At 37.0% G+C, this 21,653-nt stretch overlaps 1 protein-coding gene across 1 annotated transcript in view; it reads left to right on the plus strand.

Annotated features, from left to right (window-relative positions):
• SYT9 (synaptotagmin IX) overlaps positions 1-2,538 on the plus strand; it is a gene marked incomplete at its 5' end in the record, with an annotated part of 31,682 nt that extends 29,144 nt beyond the window's left edge. Inside the window, one exon of the mRNA XM_009869389.1 lies at positions 2,458-2,538. Coding sequence (XP_009867691.1) covers positions 2,458-2,538 — 81 coding nt within the window. The remainder of the gene's footprint in view (positions 1-2,457) is intronic.
• Between the last annotated feature and the right edge of the window lie 19,115 nt (positions 2,539-21,653).

A 21,653-nucleotide genomic window follows, 5' to 3' on the forward strand; every position in this document is an offset into this window, starting at 1 on the left:
TTGAACTCTTTCTTAGCCATATCCTCAGGGGCTATTCCACAGAGTCCAGTGGGGTAAAGATGTCCTTTTAATCCCTCTGTCTAATCCTCTCCCCAATACAGGGAATACTAATCCTGAGCCATGAGACACAATTCATCTATCTAAACTACTTCCGAAGAGTTACCATGACTTACTTTTACTGTTGCTATCACTGGCTAAAGTCAGACAATAACCTAGTCTGAAATTACTATATTTTTGAATAGCCACAATGTGAGCCCCAATGCTGAAAGACAGGAAAGACTACAGTATTCCTAACAAGCCAAGAACTATGCCATAAGCACCTAATACACAGAGCGGGCAGTTCACGCCCTCTCCGAGTATACTTTATGCATCAGTGCAGCCATGTTACTCGAATGCAACTGAGGACTTCACCTATTTGTTTGTAAGCACTAACCCTAGGCATTTCCAGAAATAATTGTTGAGCAGTAGGTAGATGCTACAAAATGGCAAAAATACCACAGTCTTGACCTGTGTCCATAAGCAATTAATTCCATTTACTGGTGCCTGGGGACCGCAGCAGCACAGTTTCAGCAGAGAGGCCTTTCAGTGCTCACAGGCTCTGCTGCAGCAGGGATGCACCGTGCCTTTTCAGAGCATGGGTGCTGTCAACACGCAATTATGCTGTGAGAGAGGATGGTGGGGGAGCTCTGCCTATGTGTTTGTGCCCTCAATGACAAGCTGGCTACTGGCTGAAGGCCCACGCTTGAAATGCCTCCCTTTCCATTTGGGAGCTGGGCTTAGAAAACACATCACCAAGCTCTCAGCTGTAGCCAAGCATTAATAGGAATGGCTTGACAAAGCATGTGAGAACTAGTGCAATAGTTACTATATCCCACAATAGAAGAAGTGTCTCCTAGCAGAAGTTGTCTACATCCTAATATCCAACCTGTCTTCCCTCTTTGATAAATTTTATTGCAGCCAGAGCCCACAATTAGGTTTTGACAGCTCTTCCCTTTTTACAGGCATCCTGTTCTTTTCATACATGCCTGGCTAACTTCTTAGATTTCATTACTGTGGATTGCTTTTCATGCCACCAAGCTAAACAGAGACATATTTTTTTCCTTCCCAGGAATCAAGTGGGGGAGGGTGTCCAGCGCATCCAGGCTGTGCAGAGAAATATATACACAGCATATCATTTTGGTTCCTGAATCAGGATTAGACTCAGCGAGACCTTCTGGAACCTCTGTGGCCACAGCCATAGGACCCTGAATATTTGCTGAATAGGACCCTCAGTCTTCTACAGTGTGAAGAGCTATTGGTTTCAAGTAGCGTAATGTTATCCACTTGTAGCACTAATTCTCCAGCTGACACTGTTGCTACTAATAGGTTATTTGTATGGTCGTAAGCATTACCCAAAGTCATGTTATAATTTCTGTTCATTAGAATAACCCAGGTTTTACAAGCAACATGATAGCAATGAAAACCAACAAATACGGGAAGCTGCAACAAATATGGTTCTTGTATTTGCAGTATTGTGAATAGATAGCTTTCTAAATATTTTGTGAGGAATGACGGTCCCCATGTGTTGCCTGATCTAGTTGAGAGGCGTCCCTGCCCTTGACAGGGAGGTTGGATTAAATGATCTCTAAGATCCCTTCCAGCCTAGGCCATTCTATGATTCTATGACTGTCATCAGATATTTACTTTTTGATGATAAGTTGCACCCTCAGTCTCGGTGCCTCCTTTACCTTATATGAAAATAAATTAATATGGTTCTTTGCAGAAATCCTTCAAAACTGAAAAACTGAAAAGAAGTTCTGTTTGGTGAGAACAAGATACATATGGTATTTGTAATGACAGTATGTTCTTTTAGAAAGAAGATAACCATCTGTATAACATGGAGGCTGTTAAACCTCAACCTTTGGAGACGATTTTCCAGTCAATGTTTCTTAGCAGTGCCCATGAAGCATATCACAGGCGGCTATGCTCTACCATACAAACCAGCACACACAGGTGCGGCGTGCACACACGAACACACACGATATAATTTTAAAATGCTGTTCCAAAATATATAGTGTCTGTGAAGACTTTCTTTCTTAATTGTAGTAGAATAACAGGGCTATTTTACATAATGGTATATTGTAAACGCTGACAAATTCTGACCATTAAAAAAAAATCCCAAATCAAAGCACTGAAGTCTCTCACATGACGAAATCTATGTCCCAGAACAAAGAGCCCCTGCGATAAATTTTTGACACTTACTTAGCCACACATGGAGTTCTCTCTTCCTTTAAATGTTTCTAGAGCTAATTTGATTCAAGTTTTTAAATGGATATTCTTATTTTTAAAATGCAAATGCAAAGTATGGGTATTTTACACAATCTAGTTGCCTGCTATGTACTTACAGATAGGGAGCCCTGGTCTTTATATATAGTTCAGATAAGTTTATGTGCATAGACATTGCTTCGTGTCTTGTAGGTCTTGAATGCTGACAAAGAATTTTGGAATTGGAATTTTGTCAAAACAAATATGTATGCAGAGATTGAAGAAAATATTTGAAATTTTGATCCAAACTCTGAAAAATTAGTTTTATAACGTATCAGTGAGGATCTTACAGAAAATCATAATGCTAGTGGGTAAAGCACAGACTGGAACTTGCAGGAAATCCTGGATCTGTAGTAAGCATGTTCCACAGCAATTAAGCAGAAGTCCTGTAAGGACAGTGGTTTTTAAAAATCTGATGCCATGCTATGAAGAATATAGCTACCACATAGAAGCATACCCCTGGCAAACTAAAGTACTCTTCAAAATCTGCCCAAGCAAAATTTCAACTAGCTAACTGGGCATTTCCAGGAGAAGAAAAAATACAGATATAAAGCTTCCCTGGCAAAATAATTTCACTACACTTTCAACTGAAGCTTGATATCAGCAGGCCAGTGATACAATACAATGTTCATATCTGTTCATGCATGATCCCCACTTCAGGCAAAATCTTGCACTCTTCACCCAGGCTTATCTCCCAGCAGTCAACACAGGTTGATGGGAATGAGCACTACTCTTCCTTTGGAGTAGAGTTCTCTCATTTCCTAGACAAATCATTATACATGCATCCCTGCCTGGGATGCAGAGCAGGCAGCCACATGCTCTCCCACTGCGATATTAGCAACAGTACCTTCTGTAAAAAGGAAAACATCATGAGAATGATTCTGAACACAGCTCTATCAAAAAAAAATCTATGTTCAGTGAGCATTTAAGGTGGAATCCAGCACACCTCAAAGGCTTAGGGATGATGAAGAAAATCTATGGTTTTTATTAAATTCTCCTAATTCTTGCTGATTTGTTACTTGCAAACAGTTATTCAGGCTGTGGCATTATGATGTGCTTTCTATAAATACCTGCCTTATCATAGCAGTGCATATACAGAATGATAGGTGTGTTCTGTATTTGGATACTTCACTTTTGTACCTCACTTAACCAATGCTATTTCTTAGACCTGAAATACTTTCAGGTTATGATTCTGCTGGGACAGCAGACTGCTGTCGTCTTTGAACTGTAGTACAACAGTACTACAGCTCATTGCAAAGAACTAAGTATATACTGCCACAAAATCGCCTTGATACCCAGAGAAAACTATGATCCAAAAACTGTTCAGTCTTTCTTTTCTGAACAATGATTCTCAGAGGTGAATTAGTAGAAGGATCACAAGAATAATTTCAAAGCTACAACCTTCATTTGCTTTCTTACTTCTTTTGAATGCATAATCACTCTGTATGAAAAATACCATAATTCTAAAATAGAAAAGGAAATCCCTTAGAAATGCATTTCAGCAAGATTTTAATCCCACTTAGCTCATTAACAATGTGCTATTAAACTGTTACTTTTAGTTTTCCATAGCAAGAAAACATTTCATATGTTGTTTGATGAAAAAGCAGTAAGTATAATGGGCAGTTATGTGATATTCCCACGACAAAATGCTCACAGCACAATCCTTTTACAGTTGAGTGCTAAAATATTTCTTTATCTGTTTCCACTGAAATCATAAGACATTAAAAGCATTTCTGTTCTCCTTTGCTTCATTTTTCCCAGTAAATAATCCTGGCAGTGGACAAACATGCATGCCTCTCAGTCTGGGGAAGGAGGGACTATCAGAACAGAAAGCAAACATACTAAAGAACCAGTGCTCAAACTGTTCCTACCAGTCAATGCACACTTCAGCTTTTGATGCCAGTGGGTCCATATGCCTATGAGAAACTTATTATATAGAGATTCAATTTAAGTACCAATAGGGAAACTGCTAGTTTAGTCCAAAGTGAGGCAACAGCAAAGGTTAATGCAAAAGAATCAAAAATAAAAGGTTATTTTAGTCCAGTCTTCTCAGCTTGAGGGGATAGTTCTCGGGGCTTTTTGAAGTTGTTTTTGTTCTTCGGGTTTCTTGGTATGGTTTCATTTGTGTGGTTAGAAACACTAAACATGATATGCAGCTATATTAACATAAGCACCCAAGTCAAAAGTACAGGAGACATATTTACATGTTTATCACTTGGTAACATTCAAGCACTGAGGGGACCTATTTTCCATCGAAAAAAAAAGCTGCAAACTCTCTTTTAGTTTTAAAGTAACAAACAATAAATGAGAAGGGAGAAAGAAGACTGGAAATTCAGCTGAAAAATCTGTTTGACACAGAGATTTATCTAAAATTACTGTTAAAGCACTTTGAATACAAAGAGTGAAATAATATAGACTAGTGACTCAGTCTGAAGTGTCATCAATTAAACAGTTTCTTCGCTTTAGAACAGTGCATTGTCAAATCTCTACATCTCAGTATCAGGTGAGAAAACAATGGCTTTCTTATCTAGAATGAGAAAAGCATGTAGAGAAAGTAATTCACAATACAGTAGAATTTCATATTGGTTCTCTGTGCTAAGACAAACAGCAGCAGGGCACACTTTGTAACAGCGTCACCTTGAATCTTACTGTAATTTGTGCAAGGCCTTACTTGCAACTGTAATTCTGTTCTGAAGTGACAGCCCTACAATACACGAACCAAGCTGTGCAGGGTGTGAATCATTTTGCGAGGGCGCTGCACGTTCAAGGCTGAGCAGTTTCAAGAGCTGCCTTCACAGTTATTTTCTAATACAGTGGGTTGGGCAAAGAACTACAGCTGGAAGTTCTCCAGAGTCCTGCAGTTCTCTGAAAGGACCTCCATCTCCTTGAAGGTCTGTAAAGTGCAGTAATCCAGATGGCAGTGACGGACACTGTTCAGGAAAGGTATCATCACGACGTACCTCAGCTGCTGACTGAACACAGCACACACGGCACAGAGGGGAAGATGTCATGCGGACTTGTAAGCACCTGGGCTGTTTGTTTGTTCGTTTGTTTGTTTTGTCTGGGCTTTTTAGTTCCTCCTTCTTTTGCTCAAACGTAGACATTGTAAAACTGGAATGTTTTACTCAGTTGCATGCTGGCCAGCTGTCATTTTTAATACTCATTGCAAAGGTGCGTGAAGAGAGGTGTGTTGTTTTGGTATACTTTTGTTTTTAATAACACATGAACATTGTACTATATTATTTCTTGTTCAATAAATAGTCCTGGTATCTCTATGTTTCATGTCTAATTTTGGAGAGTAGAGCCATACCCGTATCAAGGCTCTCTCAACTAGGTGGGCATTTTGTTCGTTTAGTAGAAATAATGCATGATTTCTTTTGCAGTGATGGTTTGAGGGACGAAAAATTTCTTAATTTTATAATATGTATTACAATCTTCTAAACACAAGTAAAAATGTACCGTGATTTATTTATATAAATCTAGTCTGAACAAATAAGTTTTGATCTTAATAAAAACTCTGTAAGAAATCGTGCAATTGTAATTTATTACTACTTTGTATTCAATATATTAAAGTTTGACTCATTATTCAGAAAGCCAGCAAACACTGGAAAACTCGATTTTACACCACGGATGTTGTCTTTTGATAAAATAAATGAGACCAGGGAGACAAAGCTGTTAACATGACAGTTAACACTCAAATGTAAATTAGGTGTTTGGATACTGAAATCTCCTCTTGCTTCATCTCATAGCCACAATCATCATTACAGAAATATTTTTAGATCTCAAATATGAATCTTATATATACTTAATATCAAGAAGAAAATAAAGAAGCTACATAAGTGCTTCTACCAAATCACAGTGGTTTAAATTACCAAAAGTAGTATTTAGGATGGCAACACTTGACATGTAGCTCATAGAAATTCCCATGGGTCCTCTGGAAGAGCCCAGAAACAAATGGAAAAGAGACACAAGATATCTTTGGTACAACCACACAAACTGCACACGTAAAAGGGTGACACTCTAGTCCTTTTTTCTTGTCTTTTTGCACATCACCTGAAATTACGTATCTGTCAGCATGCGTTCTACATGTGCATGACATCTAATTAAATAAGAGTTTCTCTGTCTCTTTAGGGAAAAACTCAGACTCTTCTTATTTGGAAGATACAGCCTACTTGCACATACTGCATTAATAAAGGGCCACTGACATTAAAAAAGCGGCACAAACCAATGATTCCATGCAACTATGAGAGAATTTAATATAGTTCTGTTCTTTCCCTGGGACTATTTGATATCACAGACACATGGAAAAGAAATGAGAACATGCCTGTAGTTCTGAAGTTGATGTTAACCTTAATAAGGGTAACACCTTTAGGCCCCACGTAGGTGCCTGTTTTCCTGCATTACATACAGGTAGCTGTAAGCAGTGCTTCAGACAGCTGGTGTACTAGGATAATGAGAGAGATGGAAGATTAACGAAGAACACATGTACAGGAATTTTGTCTTTGGAAGTGAATGTATTGATAATTATCTGTCTCTGTTTCATAAACCACCATGTACTACAGAAGAGGCGGTGTATGAACTTCGAAATTGTTTTTAATGTCTTTCAAAGCACTGTTTTTCACGTTTCCATTTCTTTGTTAAAAAGCAAGCAAAACCCTTTTCCTCTGTCAAAACAGGCCCACACATGTCTCTTTTTCAAGACACCTTTCCAGCAGAATCATCCTTTGAGTCTTTATATGTAGCCTACAGACTTGAAACTCCATTAAGACTGGGACAGCTGAAAGACTGATTGTAACAGCCTATGAATGAACTGAAAGTGAAAAGCCAAAGGTTGAGAATCCTCACTGAAAAAGCCTAATCAATATCAAATCAGACATCGCACATGATGTTAAACCTGAGAAGCCTAGCGATCCTGCACAGCTAACATTCAGTGAGATGGAAATTAAAGGAGATACCTTGTTAACACTAAGCTTTTCTAACAGCTGACTGTAACTTTCCACAGGGGGAATGCCTAGAAAGGACATGAAAAAAAATCTAAAAAGCACCTGAAGTGACAGGAGTGTGAATGCAGAGTGATGTCCCTGACGAGCTGAAGACACAGGCTGTCAGAGTATGAAATCAGTAGTAACTCGGAAAGGAGCAGAGATGCAGAACAGGGCTGAACCTCTGTGTCTAAAGACTTGATCAGGTAGGCAAACTTGGTGACTCCAAAAACCTTTGCAGGGAAGGAAATCAGAGTGTTTGGTACCACAAACTAATTCATTCACACCTGACAATACTGTCACTAAAATTTGTCACGGTTGGCCCTAAGAGAGATTTTCAATACAAGCAAATTTTATAGGGCTTGTGTAAATTCTAAGCAAAATAAAAAACACCTCTCTGTCTTGAACCACAAATCAGTAGATTGATTGGGGTTGAATTCCTCCCCTGCATGGGCTGTGCAAATAGGAAGTTCAAACACTCAGAATTGAGAGCCAAAATTGCCCCTTAGTAGTGGCAAGAACAAAGTCTATTTCTCTTCTTATCACCCTGATTCATCTTCTAATATTGCCATTTAAACAACATCAAATAATTCACTGGCTATACTTAAGCATTTATCATTTCCAAATTAATTAACCACACACTTCAGTCTGGTCCACCACAACATCCAAAAGATTAAGTTTAAGACTATGGTCTTAAACCACTTAATAGCTTGCAAATAACATGCAGTGAATTCATGTTCCAATAAAAGCACAAATAGGAAAATCTGTAAATGTTCAATAATTACTCTGGACAAAACTATAGCTCCTGTATAATATGAGAAACATCAAACCAGCTTATAGCCACCACTGCCTTTCTTTCCCAAGTAGACTTCTTGGAGTAATGTAACTACAGTATCAGACCTTTGCTCACATCTCTAGTTATTTAATTCTTTGTTTTACGGATAGAAACACATTACTATAAAGAAAAATAAATCTTTGTAGTTTCTTTCTACATTATTCAGAGCAGCAGATGACAATCAAGCACCACAGAGAAGTGGAAGAAAATCTTCCTGTCTCCCTAGTGGCTGGCATTTTGGATTAGTTTCCCCTCAATTCTTTTCCATGTAGAGCAAGCCAACAGAAGGAAAGATGTTTAAAGTCAGGCTCACGTGAGCTGACTCTGTGATCAGCCTCAACAGCCCCTTTTAAGTTCATAACAAATTTCTACAGCACATTATGATTCTCCTACATGTCTCTCCAGAATGCAGATTTCACTTCACTTGTCCTGCACTCAAAGTAGTAGGTATAAAATTAGATGCTATAAAGGAAGGATGAAAGTACCTTAGTATTAACATATTCATTCAGGTGCCAATTCAAAAACTAAGGGTGTGGATTTGCAATAATAAGCATCTTTGAGCAGGTTATTTCTTCAAAATAGAATTCTGAACAAGCCCAGATGCAATACAAAACCTAAAAAAAAAAATTCCACCAATTCCACCAAACCCAGTCATGCTCCATGATACTGAATCCAGGTAGAATTATAATAATTTACATAGTACTCTTATACCAACACACGTGTATACGCATGATGCCACATTACCTTAAGTGACTTTAATTCTTCATTCTGCTGTAAGTGCTCTAACATTGGTTTCGTGTTTGTTTTGAATTCAAAATAATTACCATGGGTGTGCTGCAGACTGTGCCTAAAATGGCATCTAGTTTGTAATTACTGTCTGAGAATTACAAAAACCTGTCACTCCATGAAGAGATACAATTATAGAAAAGACCTTGTATGCACAATCTGCATGCTCAACCATCAATTAAATCATTACTTTATAATCCTGCTCATAAATAGAATTTCACAGATTCCCAAATTCCTGAACCTACAAAAATTTGTTTCCAGGTTAAAAATTAACACATTTATTGAATTACTTAAGAAGAGCACATTTCTTCTATGGACATCAGGGCTACAAACAGAACCTTTTATCTTTCTATGAACATACCTTCTGAAAGGGCATACAATTGCTAAAATGCTAATTGAAGGGTAAAATCAAGTATGGTTTATCCACTGTGGATAGGTAGGATAAGGGCCAATTCAATGCAAACCTGTGTGCAATGCTGATTGTTGTAGAGCACCACACAAATCCCAGCTGCATCTGCCATCACAACAGAATTTTGCCCAGACTTCCCAGTTTCTACTTTCACTCATGTCAATCTTTTCCTGCAACTAGCCACACACATCTGGCTTGAATTCTTCATCATGATGTGCTTACCAAGGGAACAGAGCAACAGAATGGTAGCATCTTTGTGCTACCCAGGGCTGTGTATCAGACAAACTCAAAGGACTGGTAAATATGTGAAGAGCCTGAAAAATACGCTTAGTCTCTTCTTTATCTCCTTCCACCTACTGACACAATTTCTGTGCCAAATGTGACAGCTCAAAACCAGCACAATGCCCAGGGATGCTCTGCAGGGAGTCACTGGAGAACTCAGTGTTCCCTTTTGGGGAACTTGTGGAAAGAACCACCAGATTAGAGCAGGTGGAGGAGGCATTTGTTCTTCTATGATGGGCCTTTAAAGCCTTCACACAACTCTCAGTGCCTTGAACCTGCTAGAAAAGCTGTGTGAGACCTTTTTCCCTATCTTTTTCTCTTATGCTGCAATGATTTTAAATACAGTTTGCCTCTGACTCAAAGACTTCATTTCTCCGAAGTAAATGATGGTCAAAGGAAGATATCCAGAAACTATTGTCTAACTTCCTATAGTGTCATTCTACAGACTCACTTTTGGCTGCAATTAGACTGAGGCAAGAAACCTGACAAAAAAATTCAACTATGCAGAGATACTATTAATTCACTTAAGATAAACCTAGCTACTTTGTTTACTTTTCAACAGCATGAAAAAGAGAGCCTGGGTTTTCAGATACCTAAACCAAGTTGTACAGCTGAGGAAGAAAAATAACTATAAAGGATAGTATTATTGACATCACTACATTTCTGTTGCCTGTCAGCTGGCAAATCTGCTTTGTTGTCACAAAGCTACTTCAATAGAAACCAGGGACTACATATCTATTCTGATCTACTACTTAATCAAATGTTCTCCAGCAATCTGCACAGATACTTGAAAAATACAGCTCCCAACCACAGAAATGTGAACAGAAATCAGTCACAGATTTACTTCTAAATGCAGCAGTTAACTAATGCTCACTTCCTATTTATAGCCTTGCCCATGCTAGAAAGAACTGCCAATTTAATTTACAGCTGTGTCCTTATTTAGTAAGAGATCAAAAAGCTTCAGGACTATTTCAAACTTCATGAGATCATTATTATTATTCAGTGCTAATGTTCTGGTAATTCTGAGAGGCCTATAGTGTTAGGCATTATAAAAATGCCTGACTTCTTTTCAGAGCACTGGCTGAAGAAGCAATGCACCAAATATCTGGAAAGAGAGTGAAGTTTGGATAATGCAAAGAGAAAGGGATACTCACTACTTACATTCACATGGAGAAAGGACTTAGACTGTAATCTTTATTTTCACGGTAGGGCCAAGAACCACCTAACTCAGGGTCATTTTCCAAGGAACGAGAATGTGGACATACTGGCCTGCACCATTAGTGGCCATTAATACTCATGAACCATTGATCCGAAATGCCTCATCCTTTTAAGCTGAGTCGCTTTGAGATACTCATCAAAAAGCCAATAAAGTGGCCGAGGTAATGTTTTGTGGTTTGTTGTGGTTTTTTTTTAAAAACGTACACCCATCACTTGTACTGTGCCTGGGTGTTTTATTTTCTTTTTCTTCTAGATCTACAAATAGAAAGTTTCAGCTTGTTACAGGTCCATTTCCTGTATACTCAGACAAAATCACTGACTAGGACCCCACTGTGAAGAGTTCAAAGCTGGGCACTCAGAACATCAGCAGATTTCCTCTCCACTCATTTTTTTCCAAACTGTGATCAATCCTTCTAGGATTAGCTATTAATGATAAAAGCAATAATAATAGCAACACTTTTAATGTTTCAAATCTGAAGCATTTGAGTGCTCCCACAACATATATATGTGGCATCACAGAAGGGGACTAGCACTCTGGTAAAATGCACTGGGCACAACTACAGCAGAGACACAGAGTAATGCTCCAGCAATACAGAGACCTCAGGGCTTCGCAGTATTTCCCTTGGATTATCTTTAACTATTAGTCACAACCACTATTTACTAGGTAATACTATAAAAAAATTCACTTTAATGTTTTCAACTCGGTGTCGTGAGTACTGGACATCACTACTGATCACGTACTGACCAGATCAAGCCAATTAAAGTGACTTTCTTTGATCATGCATCCTCATGTCATTCAATGTGTTTCTGAAAAAAAGCCTTGGACTACATCTCTGAAAGACAAAGATTTGGGGTTTGCTGAACTGGATGAATGAATTCCAGCATCACTTTAGACAAATGAATGCAGTCTGATATGAGTATTATGCCTTCGGTCCCTGACATTTTCTTTTGTGCTACCTGCTCTGGGCATCCCTCTTCTGTAGCATGATTTCTATTCTGGAAATAAAAGCTAAATCGTTTCCCTTAAGCCATCAAAATAAAAAGCACAGGACATATCCTGAGAAATACCAAGAAAAGTACTGTATAGGTCAATTTCTGATGTCCAAAATGATCTTCCTTTATTTATCCTTTTACAAGTAATTTCCTCCTTCCTCTGCCTCCCTGTAACTCCTTTGGCTGCACATACTGAGAAGGTTTTCCCTGAGTATGCATATTTTCCATTAGATGATTATTTCTCCTACAAACACATAGAATTTGTTCAAAATCTGTACCACTAATCACGCTTTCTCTAGCAAAATGTATTTCAAAGGCTTGGCCATTCTCTTTATCTTCTCAGCAATAAGCAATATTGCCTTTGTTCCAGTCGAGTACATCAGAAAAGGTCCCTAGAATAACACCTCCATAAGATTAATTTTGCATGGCTCATTGATACCAATGTGAATATTCATACAAATTCACATGAATGGGTTTGAAGCTCTAAGCATTAAACATAACCATGAAAGTGAAGATCAATGAGAAATCATTCCAAGAGGCCCAGATGCAACTCTGTTTCTAGTACTTCCTATCACCGAAACTGGACGTTAGGTTCAGCTCCAGATCCAAGCCCATGCACAGAAGTCCATAGGTAATTATATGGAGGGCAGACCCAGAGCTGCCTCATGGGTATAAGCCGTTGTCCACAGCTTCAACTGGAATCCCATCAGATGGGTGTGCTTCTGTCAGGATGATGAAATGGACATCATTTACAATGTTGCTTTCTGCAAGCCTATCATCAACCCATGCCTCAATTTCTCTCCCTGTAAATCTAGACTTATTAACATGGAGTCTCTGTCTTTCAAACAACTGTTGATGCGTCCTACTTGCAGCGAACAGTCCCTGTTAGAGAGTCACATTCTGTTCCAGAGCACTGAGCTTGAATGATACAGTCCTTCATTTTGCATATATCGAACAGATGAAGGCATTAGTACAGTCCCTCAGTGACTCATTAAAACATTTTAGTCAAGTTTTAGTGCACTTTTCATGCAAACAATGGCTGCATGTTGCTCTCTCACTAAAAACAAAAACAAAAACAAAAACAAAACAGAAAAAAACACCTACACTACAATTTCTTGAAAGAATAATCTATTGGACCCTGATTTAACTCCAGCCAAAACAGCTTTTTGGCCTAATCTTCCACTCACTAACAGTACCACAAATATCGCTACTGACATTTTACATCTATCTATCTGTCTGTCTATATTATACCAAAACAGTATTTATTTTATATATTTCCTGGTTATTCAAGCGATTACGAGTAAAAATTCCTAAGTGTTGAGTATCTGCAACACATGCCATAACAAATACTCCCCCAACTTTAAGCCTTGTTTATTTTTACAAGGCTTTGCTATTAAGGGATTTTATTTTGTTCCAGTGTGCTTTCTCCTCACATAAAATTCAGAACAGTCTTCCCACTTTTCTTTTCTACAGTACTAACAGTCTTAACTTTGAACAACATTATCAGAGCAGTAATCAATGTTCTGCTGAAAGTCCAGGGATTCAACAGATACTCTTAAACCACATTACACAGAGGTTCCTGCCCACAATTTGGAATACATTTCTGTATTTGAAAAAAGCAAATATAATGTAAACTATGCTTGTGGCTTGTGATTCTTCATTGTATGGAGAAAAATTTTACTTCAAATAATGACAGAAAGCAAAGTAGCATGAGAGCTGAAAAGAAAAAAAAAAAGAACAGCAAGAAACACAGAGAGGAGAGGAGAATATGATGGAAAAAAATGAGACAGGACTAGAATTAAAGGCAATGATGTAGAAAACAATCCTGACAACTTTAATGGGTTGTCAAAGAAGATCTCCAAAGGCTTCAAAACAAATGAAACAAAAATAAAGCAGAGCCATATAAATATAGATACACATGAAAATAGAGCAAAGTATCTCATCCGTTATTTCAGGATGCCAAAACCAAACTACTCTACCTGATAAACTAAAAATGGTTTTTATCAAATGCTCTTTTAGCTTATCATATCTGTGACCTGTATTGGTTCTAAAGATGAACCTGCATCAAAAGCTCGCCAGTCTGTTTGCCCTGGAAAATTTTCTTAGCTTCCACAGTCTCTGAGGCTGACAAACCATAATAATTTTACACTTTCCATCTTTCTTGGATTCAAGTATGTTAACTACTTCGTTTAACTGCATTACATACAGTAATTGTGCATGTGAGTGGGTGGGCTTCTTCCCATACTGGTGAACAAGAGGAATATGTTTTCTTAACATTATCAGTTGTAATCGGTACAATACCCATGAAGAGTATTTCAGAAGAAGCCGAAAGTGCAAATCATGGACTCAGCTGTGGCCTTAAACCCTAAGAACGATGATGTGGCACCATCAAAGGAATGCAGGATTGAACAGATCTTCTGATGCGTCCTTAAATCCTCAGGCACATCAGGAGGAATACACCGTTTCTTTACCCAAGAGAAGAATGCATATTTTTCTGATGATCACATCAGGTTTTATGTGACTCTATGGTACAATAATAACCAACTCCACATAGATTTAATTTAGCAGATGATGTTTGTAACTAATGAAAAAAAAAATACAGGTTATTTTCCATTAGAGAAATTTAGATGTAAAAGATAAGATCAGAAAAAGTTTAAATGTGAATTAATATATGTACTAAATGACTGAAACCATGCTAAATATCTTTCAATATTAGCCCTGTATCTATGCATATTTGTACTCACACACACACTGTACCATATTTTTAAAAATGTATGAGAAGCTCTTTTTCCAAAGTAATTGTCATCCATGAAAAGTGTCAAAAATACAGCAAAAAAAAAAGCAATCTGTTCCTGTGAGTTCTATGTTTTCTTTCCTACCTTTTTATTTAAATTAAAGTCTTTTTAAGGAAAATAGATTTTTTTTTTCTTATGAATTAATCTATTCCTACTGCTCCTACATCTTTGGTTGCAATACTTATGTTACATGATATTTCTGCACCCATGAATTGTATGGGGTACTAGCAATAAAACTGAAGGTCTGGCAGGGATTCTGTTTCCAGATATTACCACATAACTACCTTTCTTCCATAAACTTCCTCTTACAATTAATATTAACAAGTCTCTTTATTTGAAGGTTATTAGCAAATTAATAGCAATTACAAAAATTATATCATCATTTTAGTGCATAGCCAAAAGGAATGGAAACTAATAAAATTATGAAGAAAATAAATTGCACTCCTTTGTTCTGATTTCTGCATTTTCCTCTGTTTCCCTCTTTCACAGCTCTCCCACAATTACTGCCCAAAAGTTTAGTGCTGTGCTACTAAATGGAGTCAATACAGCACTAGTCAATCACCTGAAGTGGATACTTCACATGAGATCTACTATTTTGATCTTTGCTTTTGTTCAAGCTCTGTAAAACATAAAAGGACACCAACCTATGTTAGACATTACTGACACCATGGGTTTGTGTTTTCTTTTGTTTTGGTTTTTTAAATTGACTTTGAGAATTTGAACAGTTAAGGGCACTTTGAGCTATAGGCAAGTTTTAGAGACCTCTGAATCATGAGTACTACCAAATGAGTGCTAATTAACTGTTTGTTTCTGTTCCACATAAGTTTTTGCTTAGGGAAAAAAAAAAGATGTTACATTCTTTGTTTAGATAATTTTAATTTATTTAGTATCTCTAATCCAAATACCATCATTTTATATTTACAATTATCATTGCCTCTTGTTCCCTCCATGCTTATGTTTTAATTGGTATCTAAATTTTTAATTTGAAACATGCTACCTCATACAAATATTACTTAAGAGAGATTTTTACTGACTATTCAACTTCTATTCATTTTAAATTAAGCCTACACAATGTAAAAGCCACGCTAAGAATGCCTACTGAATTTTTCTGAAGTGTTTCTGAGACTGAACCTTCTACAGAGGAGTTGAAATTGCTGTCAGAAAAGAATTATGTATTCTCGTATGCTTTTCATTTTCATTCCTGTTTTATACAAGTTTTCTTCTTCCTTTTTGGAAATATCCTGTATACTATAAGGGAAAAATTCCAGCATTTCTATAGATATTTCTATAGATACAGAATTTATTAGGATCACTAAAATTATCTAAGATGGATATTACTTTTAATTCTGAAAGCAGATTCTCTATTGTCATCTTGTGTCATAGGAGCACTGTGAAAGCACGAGAGAGCACCCAGATCTCTTCTCCAAGTTTTTGCATTTGTAGAGCTGAGTCTTTAGGATGTGTATAGCTAGTATTATCATTTCTACAATCACCCATCTGACAAAAAGTGTGAAATTCCCCTGGTCTCTTTGGACTTCTTTAGAAGGCCCAAAAGCTCCTAAAGTAGATCATGCTTTATATTTTTAAAAACAAAAGCTGAAAAAACTTAGCTCTGAATGCTCCTGATCTAAAGGAAGACTTGAGAAGTGGAGATGTCAAATAGAAGAAATACCATTTTTAATAGATAAGGCGTATGAACAAATCACGATTAGATTAAATAGATCATCCAACAGTCTCCAGCAGGAACTGTTGTTCATTATATATTTGTAATATTCCTAGAACATTAGAGCTCACCTCTTTGGTAATATTAAATGCAAACATTAAGTAAATACCACCAAGGCTATTGCTACTAGGTTTTACAAAAAGCAATGCCATTAGGAATGGTACACATTTGAGCTATAGCATGTTCTTGCCAATTACTGCTATTAGAAAAGACAAATCAAAAGAGACTACAATAAACATGTTTTAAGCCAATACTTTTCTCTCCTGCCAACTGTTTAACAACAACTAGTTTATGTTCAGTTTCATGGAAATTTAAACATTTATAACTGTGCTATATGTGTAAATAAAAACAAGCAAGTTGTTTAGCTGCTTTAATGGAAATACTGTAATTAACTGGCATTCAGGCATACACAATGCATGTTTAATTCTGCTTTCCTAGGACTTCTCTAGGACTATCACAGGAGACTGAAATTTCTTATTAGTAAAAGCTAGAATACAGACTGGTAGTTTGTTATTATCCAGCTGCTATTGATTAATTATTACTACTACACAGTTGAGGGAAAGATGTTTGTATATTTGCCATAAAAACAAGTTACAAATCCTTTACAGATGCAATCATTACTGGATGATTAATCTGGGCCAACAATTTATACTCTCTAAGCTGCTTGGAAAATGCTTCCTCTATATTAGGTATCTGAAGTATGCTATTTTCAGTCAAGGTCATAGAGCAGTTTTGCTGTTCCCTGATTTATTAAAGATTAATTCAAACAATAGGAAATGTTCTTAAAAATATTCCTCACTGATGCATCTAAACACTACCACAAAAGTAGCAGGATTAGTCATCACCATGCTGGTCTCTCATTTCTCAAGGAAGGGTGAAGAAGGCAGAATGGAACAACGAGAGGACAAACTTCTATTCAATAAAGCATCTAAGTATAGTGCTTACATTTAAGCCTGTCATTAAGTGAAATTTTATTCACACAAACTTTAAACTTAAATCTTTGAAGGAAAAAAAACCATTTCTGTAAATACAAAATCAAGATTTTTTAAGAAAGAAAATAATTGGAAAAAATAATTATACCTTATTTCAAGTACCACAAAAAAACCTGTAGAAATAGGTTATTGATTACTGAATTCAGCTGAGTCCTGCTGTGAGCTCCAGAACCATTAAAGGACTGGGGTGTCACTCTTAGTTAACCTTCCTCCATCAGTTCACAGTCCCTTCCAGAAGTTCACACACACAGAACATATAATCCTTCCCAATCACTTTATGCTCACATGATATGAGCTATGTTGGCCCAAATTTAGTCTGTGAGGTAAAAGTACAGGTTGTAACAGCTGGCCAAAAGCTCTCCAACCACGTTTTTGCCAAACACAAAGAAATACAATTAGGCAGACCTGGCAAGATTACTATGTTGACAAAAATGAGCACTAAGCCAGAACTCAAAATTCTGAGCAGCTCTCTACAATGACTGCAACTACAAAAGCAGTGCAGGCAGCTTGAAATGGCCACAGTCTTGGCATCATTAGTGTAAATAACACTAAAGAGCAAGATCTGGCAATGGCAAAATATTTCCAGAAAACAAGTTGGTTAGTATTCACTAAGAGTGAAAAGCTTTGAGCCATGATTCATCTCTTTTCAAGACTGCAGATGTTGCATTGTTTTGCAAAACCAAAGCATTAACAGCACCTATATATGAAGGAACTTAGTTAGAGAGGTGAAATTCATTGTCTGCAGTCATTTAGCAAGTTCATTTGGAAGGCAAATATACTCTAGGTGTTCATGTCCTGAATATACCAGCCTGAATACTGGAGCCAGCTTTTGCAGATTCCTTTTGACTGTCAGTAATTTGGGTTCCCTTTTCAGCTTCATCATACTAGTTCTAATTCTGCATCAGCTCATAGCCAGTGAAACAGCCAGGTTCCAATCATATGATACGGACTGAAAAAACAAAAAGAATCTGGTTGGTCAGGCTCAAATTTGGTATTGCTGTCAATCACTATCATGTCTGTGATATCTCTGCTAAATCAACATGAAAATTGCACACAGATGAAGAGCAGTTAGATTCTGCTGAATTGCCACTACACTAATGTAAGAAAATTTGACTTCATTTTCTTAGTTATCAAATAAGTATTATGCAATGCAAAAATAAAATGTAACAATCTCTTGATTATACTAAGGGAAATACTGCAAAAAGAAAAGCTTCTGACTATTAAACTTCTCCAGTATCATGTTTTCCTTATACCTGATAATCGAGAAGTATGGAACATAAACACTTTTCTAAATAAAAAAGTAAAGAACAGTTGCCATGGAGACATCATGAGTTGCCTTGAGGCTTGAGGAAGCACAATTAGCCTACAGGATGGCTTTCAAAAATTTTAATTTGAACCTTTTGGAGTTTCAGCTATGTAATGATCTGCTGAAAAAATTATTTGTGCTCTCCATATTTTTTGCAGCCAATACATATTACTGTGTGTTCAAAAGTAATGATCACGGAGAGATAGCTTTCATTCTGGTATTTTAAATTGAATTTATAGAGGGGAAACCTTCAGCTTTGACTTTTTAGCACTAGATTAAAAAATAAAACTAGTTAGTCAGAAATTTCCTTTTTCCTCTTCAAAACTTTCTGATTTTACAACCATGCAAATTATTTTTTCTTTTACATAGACTGCTCCTAGGACTCAAATATTGTCTTAAAAATTGCTGCTTGCTAATTTTCAGTCTGTGAATCACAATCCTTGTTAAGAATGCAACAAAGGACAACAGAAGAATATGAGTTTTGCAAATATTTGCAATTTTCACATCTCTAAAACTCAATAAATTTGGGCTTTTTAAAATAGAGATTGGACTAGATGATTTCAAGAGGTCCTTACCATCCTCAAAGACTCTATTATTCTAAGATATGTAAGATCAATAATCGAGGTGGGATTTCTGACACCATGTCACCTGCACCCAAATTAAGTACACAAGTACACATACATATAAGAGAAAGCAAACAATAGAAAGTAGGTTTAACCTAGTGCTCACTAACAAGCCGCATTGTCAGACTAACCTTGCAAGTTTGGGATGTGCTTTTCTCAGGTCTTCTCACACCTGCAGATCTACTTGTGAACACATTTACTCCCCTGCTAAAATTCTGTGCAGCTTTAAACATTCAAACGTACTTCACCTATTCATCATCTTGTTCATGCCAATGTTAAATTCTTGTCCCTTACTCTGGCCACTTTCACACACTCTAGTGATTCTCAAAGCTCAGAATCTGGCTGGAGAGGACTATTTCAGCTGACAGTATTTCTGAGGGTGCACAAAAAGGACTGTCACCCGCAGGGCCTTCACATACGAAGGTGATGTAGAATAATAGTAGGATGAAGCTGCTATTGAGATAATAGTGATAGTTCTAGGACTGTTGAAGAGAGTTACCTTAACTTGTGTCACAAACTGAGCCAGGGTCCTAAGCACACCAGGACAATGTACACGGAGACCAATGGACCAAACTGTCAGGCATTTCATTATTTGAAATTGAGTGAGTTAGGGACAGATGATTTCTAGTTTCTGAGGCCTTGGTAGATATGACTGGGCTAAAAGGTTGTTTTGGTTGTGGGCCTGCAATGACAAGCTCTCCCTGATCACTTTCCTCACTGCTCTGCCACAGCCATCTCTTTCATAATTTACGGCTTTAGAAGAAAGGAATTTTGTAAGAACAGGACCTTTGTTCTGCATAGCATTAGAAAGGCTCAACAGGAGCAGCTTTGTAGAGCAAAAGCTGCTGCTGAGGGCCTGACACCAACACTCTTTGGCAGTCTTCTGAGTTCTGTTCATCACGTGTTTTATACATACATGCATGATTTAGACTGCCTTTGCACCTCCTTAATACTAGAGTATAAAAATATCACATTCTTGTCAGAAAGTGCTATAAAGTGTAGAATTGAGTTCAGATGTATTCCTACCTATTTTTTTTCACAAGCAGGGGAGACCATTAGCTGATTTAGACAGCAACCTAAAAAAAAAAAAAGTCTGATCAATGAAACTATCCTGAAAAACATGTTAGGTAGAAAATAAATGTATAACGGTCAAAGCATTAAGTAATTACGAAAGCAGCAATATACTGAAAAAATAACTGAAAGATAAAGATGTTACATATTAACAAAAGTCAAAGCAAAGTGTAGAAAGCCCAATAGACTTAAAAGTCCTGCTCTTTGATTTTATTAAGCACTATATTCATTTAGAGCACCTTGTAAATAACCTTCTTTAGGACAGATTTTCTCATTTTTACAGAAAAACATTAAAAAAGTACACATTTAAAGTAATTGAACAATTGTATTCATTTAAACATAGTCATTATCTTAGACTACCTCTGCATTTTTGTTATAGGAAAGCAAGCAGGTGCAGAACAAGCACTAAGATCTTCGCTGGCTCTCACGTGATTTTAAATGCCATTTTTCAATATGGCAGCTATGTCTCTACTGTCACCATGCCAGGGTTCTCTGCATGCTGATTTCAGCCTGCTAGAGGTGATGTCTACGAACTTAGCACTTGCTGAATGTGCAGCATCAAACAGCAGGTGTTCATATTCAGACATAAAACATGGCAAGATCGTATTCTCCCACAAATGTCATTGGTAGTGAAAAGTAAGGCATCAAAAACGACCACCATAAACGGATTTGAATTAAGACATTTATTGCTCTTATTTAAACTCTCAGTGAAAAAAAAAAAACAACGCCACAGGTTTTTTTATTGGCTATTATCCCAGTTCAGCTCTCATTAGACAAGAGCAATCAATGACTTGTGGAGAAGAGTATACTTCCAGCAGATAAACACTGTTTCTGATTTGACAGTAGTCTCTTCATGATTATACAGATTGAAGTTGAATTCTGTAGCCTTCAGGATATCTATGCATCTTCCCTTTGTTAAGGGGTGCATGGAAGTAATTCTAATAACTTTTTAACCTACATCTCTCTGTTGAGGTACGGATCTAATGACGCATTATTATTAGCAAGGTCTTTTGGAAAGACTATATGCTTCCAAACAGAAACCTCAAGAGATTAATCACTCTGTCTAAAAGCTGTTATGTGCTTTTAACACTTCAGATAAAATGAGCTATTCCTGACTGTTAGATCTACCTAAAATCTTTGTATTTCTAATAATTTACACCTTCCTTTAATCATCTGAACCTATTTCTCAAAGGAAGCCAATTAGCTTCAATACATCTTTGTATATCATTTAATATAAATAAAAGAAGCACGTATTTCTTGGTAGGTTTTCAGTGTAATGGCACCTCCATCTCATTTTCAGCCTTCTTTTCTTTAAAACAAGCTGGTAGGTCATA

This window comes from Apaloderma vittatum, unplaced genomic scaffold (assembly GCF_000703405.1).
Source record: "Apaloderma vittatum isolate BGI_N311 unplaced genomic scaffold, ASM70340v1 scaffold5560, whole genome shotgun sequence".
Classification (NCBI taxonomy): Eukaryota; Metazoa; Chordata; class Aves; order Trogoniformes; family Trogonidae; genus Apaloderma; species Apaloderma vittatum.